Source organism: Astatotilapia calliptera, chromosome 13 (genome assembly GCF_900246225.1).
Source record: "Astatotilapia calliptera chromosome 13, fAstCal1.2, whole genome shotgun sequence".
NCBI lineage: Eukaryota > Metazoa > Chordata > Actinopteri > Cichliformes > Cichlidae > Astatotilapia > Astatotilapia calliptera.
In genome coordinates, this window is record NC_039314.1 from 1,552,709 (window position 1) to 1,560,667 (window position 7,959).

At 42.3% G+C, this 7,959-nt stretch overlaps 1 protein-coding gene across 1 annotated transcript; it reads right to left on the reverse strand.

Annotated features, from left to right (window-relative positions):
* Positions 1–726: 726 nt before the first annotated feature.
* Positions 727–7,579, reverse strand: fam98a (family with sequence similarity 98 member A). Its single transcript, XM_026190920.1, has 8 exons — positions 7,384–7,579; positions 6,528–6,676; positions 6,152–6,286; positions 4,874–5,055; positions 3,344–3,424; positions 3,142–3,258; positions 2,152–2,319; positions 727–1,912 (listed from the first exon to the last, which is right to left on the reverse strand). The coding sequence occupies exons 1-8, from the start codon at positions 7,419–7,421 to the stop codon at positions 1,313–1,315; spliced, it is 1,470 nt and encodes a 489-aa protein (XP_026046705.1). The 5' UTR covers positions 7,422–7,579; the 3' UTR covers positions 727–1,312.
* Between the last annotated feature and the right edge of the window lie 380 nt (positions 7,580–7,959).

Consider the following 7,959-nt stretch of genomic DNA (forward strand, 5'->3'; position numbering starts at 1 on the left):
AAACCGCTAGTCTTTTTACCACTGCTCAATATAAAGCATTCTATCATACTGTACAACAGCTTGGTAGGGAAACTACACAGCTGCTGTCAAACCGCTGGCAACCACCCCTCAGCCTCCTAGTAGATACCTCTATGGTATCAACTTGAAACTCCTACTGCTCCTCATTTTAGGGTTCTTGCACAAAGTTAGGTATCCACACTGTCAGCCCAGCATTACAGCAACATTGTAAAGGACGTTACCAATCCATTTTATCAGCCATCCTCTTTGCTGCCATTTGGAAGACAGCATAGGGCTCAAAAGACCTGCACTTCCAGATTCAGGAACAGGTTCTATTGAACAGCCATAACTGCACTTGGTTCTCATTTTGGCATCCTTCAAGCAAGTCATGAGATGCACTTGGCACAATTCCCTTTAAATTGTGCCTTGTCTTTAAAGCATTCAGGTCAGTTTTTATGGTAGTCTGTATCGTCTTAAAACAATTAAAATTATAATAGCATTTCTCTTAAGCATATTGCATACATAGGACTGCTATGCCATTTTCAACTGTTCAAGAGAGACAACAAATTTAACTGTATGTGTCGCACGAGACAGATTGCTATATTAGAATTAATCATTTCATCAAAGTGTGCCTAATAAAATGCCCAGTGAGTTTATAACTCTGATGTAAATAATTGGCAATGAGGGAATGTCCCCATCTGATGTAGATAATCAAGACCATTGAACCTGTGACACTCGTTTCAGCTTTTATTTCTCATTCACTCATCCATGCAAACCTTTCAACATCCATACCTGTATGCACACAAGCTTCCATTAGGAGTACAAGATAGCATCATTTTGTTTTTTTAAATAAGTAACAAAGGACTCTAGTCAGATTAACCGAAACAAAACTAAGACTGGAAAATGATGCTTTTTTCCCTTCAAGTCATTCTCATATTCACCAAAACTAGAAGAATTTCAAGAATCCTGTAATATCAGTGTGCACCTCTAATTTCAGATACAGCAAATGCACACACACTGAAATTTTAGGGACCTTTAGTTTTCGAAAAAAATGTCCACAATAAGGCTAATTAAGCAGAGTCCAACTTGTCGACTAACCACTTATAGCAGATCTATATGAAAACAACTGAAAACAAAGGGCCACTTTAGAACTGCCCTGAATAGAGACCATAACAGTCTGGTGAAAAATACTACCTGTGTTTCTATAACGTCAGCTTGTAACCATTATAATAGTTGAAGATCAGCTGATAAGGCATTTTAGATGAGTTCATGAACGAGAAGCAGTCGACGTGGACTCTGCTGTGCTGCCCTGCCTTCAGCTAGTATAATGTCTGCCTTGACTAAAGCCAGCCTGGCTATAATGCTGCCCACCATGCTGGAAGAACTGTTCAAACTGTCCTCCTTGGTTAAAATTCTGCCCCCCTCTTCCTCCCCAGCCCCCTCCTTGTCCTCCTCCTCCCCTTCCTCCTCTTCCTCTACCCCCCCGACCTCCTCGACCGCCACCTCTGTCTTGGTAATGACCGCCGTCATGGTATCCGCCGCCTCCTCCTCCATGGTAGTTGGGATCCTGGAAGCCTCCTTGGTGGTTTCCTCCATAACCTCCTCTTCCTCCTCCCCCGTGATGACCTCCTGCATCCTGATAGTAGCCCTGGTTGTAACTGCCTCTCCCTCTTCCACCTCCTCCTCTACTTCCTCTCTCCCCGTGTCCTCCTCCCCCGGCTCCCCTCTCATAGCCCCCACGGCCACCTTGAGAGCCGTGATCGTATCCTCCCCTGCCACCTCCGTGCCCACCGCCGCCATAGTGTCCTCCGATTTGGGGAGCATCTTGACGCTTCTGCCAGGTGGGCATCTCTGGAGGCGGAGGCTCAATCTCACACGGCCGACCTCCCCTGTCTGGTACTCGGCCCATCAGAACCTGAGGAGAGGAAATGTGCTGAAATCAAACAGTTGTGGGACGCTTGACCACAGCGCCACTAGACGTGACGCGTGGATGACCAGGAGAAACATTTCAAACTAAAGTTACTGTGCTGAGCTTTATATGTTTATTACCACCAAACAGTCAGTATTAAATCAACGCATTTTACACTGAAATAAAAACAGAGTAAAAGACATGAAAAGGAAGAAGGACAGGTGTCACTGCACTGATGAGCCCACCTTATTGATGGCACAGGCCGTCTTCTCTCTTATCTTGCCGCTGCTTGTGCGGAGGATCTTGGAGAAGTCTTGGCGAGCGGCAAGAAGATGAGCAACAGAGACTTTACTTTTGTTGGCAAGAGCTGAACGCAGTGGAGGGTAAACTTTACTCAACTTATCAGCATGTGTCTGAAGAGAGATGAGCACAATAAAGCCCATAATCCACAACAGGACAGTAACACATCTATTGTATTAAACAGTATTTTTCAAAGTATATGACTAAACACGAGACTCAGAATCAACAATCAACTGGCAGAATTATTTGAAAAGATGATTACTCTTTTCATCATTTTATAGCAGCTTATATTCCTCTGGATTTCAGGCTGTATCTCTTCAGGAAGCCTCTAGAGGCAGGAATTTCTCACCGTTTTATATTATTTTCAAATAATAATTACTTATGAAAAGTTGTGGTCCGGATGAAGTTATAACTTCAAGTCCACCTATTCTGCCTTTTCATATTTTCTGTCATATCTCCTGTTCAGATACTCATATTAAACATAACCAAAGTTTAAATGATGAGTCCAGCGTATGTACATGTGAGCCAAAAGCTCAGGCACAAACTCCTACTCCTGGCTCTATATGATGTCAGCGAGAGCATGTGGCCGTAATGTCGCACGCAGTTCTGTTTGTCAGCAAAGCAGCCACACCCACCAAATGAATGGTGACCTTACAGGAGAAGAGCCAAAATAGCTATTTTCAGATGCAGGACAAACTGACGGCAGCACAAACACCAGCAAAAGATAAATAAGGACTATTTTGGTTTTGGCCCAACATTTTTATAGTGAGAAGAACAACATTTAAGAGAGCAGAAGATTTTGTAGCTAACCCAATTAAGAACATTTGCTATGAAAGAGAGCAAAGAGCAGTACCTCTGTAACCCACAGTGCTCCTGTTTAAAAAGCTAGACACGTGCTTCATACTTGGTTAGGAGGATGCCACGTTGCTACGTACCTTTGCTCTATCGGACCAACCGAAGGACTGCACCGTCACGTCAAGACGTTTCAACAGCATCTTCCTTCTCACCTCATACTCATTCACTAGCGCTTGGTTTATAGCCTCAATTTTTTCCTAAGGTAAAAAGATTAAGAGAGAAGAAAGAGTCTTCACATACTATTCACTGACTGTTCTGCATTTCTCCACCATTTTTACTTACCATGTGCACAGGTCCAAGGGGCTTCTTTAACAACGGCTCCCCTACATGGTTTGGTGGAACTCGACTAAGGGCTTCTTTCAGCTGAAAGGAAAAAGAGAGCATGTGCAGATGTGTGCAAGTTGAATTGTAAAAGTATCTGCTTTCAAAGAAAAAACACTTTAGGAGGGCAGGAATCCTTTCCCTGACTTCAGATTGTCAGCCTCATGGTTGGTTGTTGCAAAACATTCATTTCTCTCAGTGTTGCTGGCAGGCAGCTCACATCCTTCCTTTGCTTTTAAGCCTACATTTTAAAACTCGTTCACTCATTGTAAGTTTACACACTTTCTAAAATGAACACGAGTACCATGCTTATACACCTGTTTTACACTAAATGTCAAAAAGAGTGAAAACAGTGCTGAGCAGTGCTTTCATGTAATATCAGTTTCTACCACAAGATGGTGCAGCATCCACTCATAATTCAACCTGAAGAGGAGGAGCACGGGGACATGACAAGTATCTATTCCAAATGATAAAAAGTCCACATGACAGCAGCTTTCTACAGCTTTGGAGATGAAAACAATGAGTGATGATGTTGATTGGAAGCCACAAAGCAATGGCTATATTAATAAAGTGCTAATGTTTCCCAAATGGACTTCTTCTTGTTTGTCATTTTAGACTAAATGCCCTGCATGTGATTACCTCAATTAGACTTACTTTGCTGTGGAATCTAAGAGCAAACCATACATTTTATTTTCTTCATGTTAGAGGGTGGGCAACTACACGAAATATTCTGGTAAAACACTGCCCCTTGGTAGTAATAGTTTGGGTACATTTTGCAGAGGTCAACAAAAAAAACCCCAATAACAAGAAGGCTTTGCATTTCTCTGTAACGGTAACGTGCAAAATTCATTATGAAATTCTGCCTCGGCCCTGAAACTTTAGCCATTTTATGTTTATTCACTGCAAAACAGTTATATTTTAATCATTTATCTCATATATGTGAAAACGAATAAATTAGCAGCAGTGGGAAATCTTTGGGTTGGGGCAGGCAAATGTTAAAGTCTGCCTAGAGTGCTGACACAGATGAGATGTTATCAGATAATAAAATATTAAATAATCATCATAAACATTTATAACCTCTCATCTCAATTACTGCAATGCACTTCTCATAGAGATCAGCCAGGCTTCCATTGCTCGCTTACGGCTGGTGCAAAACACGCTGCTCGATTTTTTTCTGGTGCAAGTGAGAGCACATCACTTCAAGTTTAGCATAACTTCAGTGGCTGCTCGTTTATGAATTCAAAATCCTTTTATTTGTCTTCATGTCTCTTAAAGGTTCTGCCCCATTTATCCGTATGAGCTGCTGCACCCTTTTGTCCCAGATGTTTTTGCTTGTTTCAAAGGTCAGAGGTGACCTTTACAGCTGCTGCTCCTTCACTCGTCGTTTTTAACTCTCACCCAGTGCGAGTTATCACAACACGATGTAATATGGTGTCGCTCTTTTTTAGAGACCCTACTTTATAGTGGACACCACCTCTGTGTCTAACTGACCTTCTTCTCTATGCCACTGAAGAACTGGAACATGGTGATGTTGGCTGGAGGCTTGGACATGCCCAGTGCCATGCAGATGCCCTTCAGTTCTTGGAACGCAGGGCTTCCAGACTCCTGGGCTTTCTTCTGAGGCTTGTTAACCAGGATCATCCTCGACGCCTCCAACTCAGAAACCAGAAAAGCTGAAACCCCCCAAAAATGAATTTGAGTAAATTCTTATTGCTTTGACAGTGAGATCAGGTTTCTGAAAGTCACATTTCAAACAAATCAGCTCCACTTGAGATTTACAAGTTGGCACTAATCTGTGTTTTGAGGCCAAGACAGTGAAGCAATACTCCACCTTCATTTACTTCCCTCTGAAAAACCGACTGGGAACTGCCCAAGTTAAAAGACACACAGAGTGTCAGGGTGAAAACTGTGGCGACAGCCATGGCTGCGTTCTGTCCAGACAGGTCAGATCCAGTATCCGCTGCTGATTTTCCTGCCATCATCAAACTATGTTCGTAGTTGTTCAAGCTCAGTTTAGATTTATTGCTCATGTTTGACTCCAGCCCTGCCACAGAATGGTGAAATGTCCACTGTACAGCACCTTTCACCTTATCACAGGTGTGAGAAGCAGTTAAGAAGATGGAAGGATGAACAGATTTTTGTAATTTGTCATTATGTTTTCCTGACCTGATTCTGACCTGAAATACAGCAAAAACATGAAGCCAGTGGACCTCAGTGTTTATAGTATAATTACTCCGTTTATGCGCTGATGAAGTCAGGAAATTCAGAGGATGACAACATGGGTGACTACAGTAATGCTGCATGAACACCAGCGACTGCACAGACAGATTTGCAGATTTATGGATCGTGTATGAGAGTAATCCACAGTGAAAGAAGTAAAACTAGATGAAGGCACCTACCAGAATAAAGACACTTCATTTCTAAATGCAGCATATTACTAGTAAAGCTGCCACACCTTCTCCAACCAACAGGTAAAACTGGACACCTGTTGAATGTATGAGTCCTTAAAACTCAAACACCAGTGGCACACTCACAGTGAATGTTTCACTTGTTTTTCCTGCAGTGAGAGCATAGTGCACAAGACTCACATCTTTCCTCTCCTCTCACTTTTTTTTGCTTTCATCCACATTAGACATTTAAATACAGAAGACATGTTGACATTAGGTGGGCCTTTATCACAGCCTGTGTGTGTCTAAGCAGTTCATAGAAAGTGTCAGGTTTAAGTTGCTCTTTAAAGACAGGCGTGGTTATTAAGAGTGTTTTTCGTACTTATAAGCAGCAGGCAGTCTGTCCTGTTCAGGAACCTCTGGGTAATGTCTCCACTGGTGAGGACAGAGTATGGACAGGTGAGCTCTGACAGCAGGCCGCTCATCTCCAGCTGGAAGCCCTCTGCCTCACTCGGGCCTGGAACAAGAACAAAAAGCACTTTCTAAATGTTGGCTTTTAGATAAACAAGTTGGTTAGATCTCATTTCATTAACTCATGTATGATACCCACAATCATGGACTGGAATTGGAGGCCAGAAAATAACAAACACTGGAATAGATGTTCATTGATAATCTGCTGTACAACTATTCAACAATTATATTTTACATTTGTTAGCATCAGGAAGAGCTTCATGTCCTAGTGAATGAGCAGCGCTTACAGTTGGTAGCATGGACATTTTCCTCCAGCTTGCAGTAGAGTCTGAGTTCTGAGACGATCCAAGCACAGAGCTTGGTAAACTCGGGTGAAGCTGCTCCTCCGCTCACAGCAGATTCCAGAGCTCCTTCTTCCAACAGAGGGCCTTGGTACCTGCACTCAATCAATCCATCCATCACACACACGCACACACAAATAGAGCTCATATTAAAAAACAACAACAACAACAAAAATTAAAAAAACACATAAAACCTCTCTCACTCTTGATGACGAGTAGAAATGAAGCCTGCTAAGAGAGCCAGAGCGTCTCCAAACAGAACCAAAGCACATTTTAAAATGTGGTTATTTAAGGACTCTCTTCTTACTGTCAGGCTTACATGAGGCAACGAAAGTGGCACGAGAGCCCCAGTGACTTGGGAGAACCTACTGGAAATTTCAGCGTATAAGAGATTAATCTGGAACCATCTTCTCTATCTTGTTTAGAAAACTGGTCTGAACTGGTTAATGCAAAATAATGTGTTGGAGCTATCCTCGTATGCATTTTCATGGCAGCAGCTGCTGCTGCTGACGAAGCCTGTAGCTTATCATGTCAAATCACTGTGTAGGCTCGATTTGCATGACTATGTACACACATCAATATGACACTCATAAGCAGCGATTTTAAATTTAAATAAATAAATAAATAAATAAATACACAACACCGCCCGAACGCTAGCTACCACACCAATTTAGCCGTTTAGCTCAAGCTATATTTGTATTGCGCTGGCTAAAATAGAAAAGAATGGGCAGGTCTGCTCCCTGGAGCGTGGCTAGGCACACAGTGTTTCCACAGCGGGATACATAACCGTATTTTCACTTACCCTAAATCTTCCAGAGAGACAAGAATGTCATTCTCCATCCTACTGTTCCCGAGTTATCTACTAAAATCACGAAATACAGATTCCACATCAGCCAGCTCAGCATACACGTTTAACTTCTTCTCCTTCTTCGTTGGATTCATTGGCGGCTGTGACCCCAACTTGGATCGAGCTTTTTTCCGCCACCTGCTGGACTGGAGCGCGATCGGTGACTGCGTTCGTGTTTTTTTCTTCGCTTTTTTACGGCAGCTTGCAGTCTATCAGTGTTGCACTACTGCCATCTCTTGGGTTATACTGCGACACTTCAATTTCCTTAGGAATTTCTTCTGGAATGACAACTGCCGCACTTGTTTAATTTTTGGATTTTTCGATCCATCTGTATAAATCTGCAAATAGTCACTGTACTTGTACCTGAAAAATCCTTTCCTCTTTCCCAACAATTTTCTAACACTTTCTTAACAGGATGACTTTTATTATGACCTTTCAAATGTATCTAATAATTAACTATTAACAGTTTTCTTCTAATATATAGTGGCATTTCACCTGATTCTACCCTTAAAGCACATATTGGCATTGTTT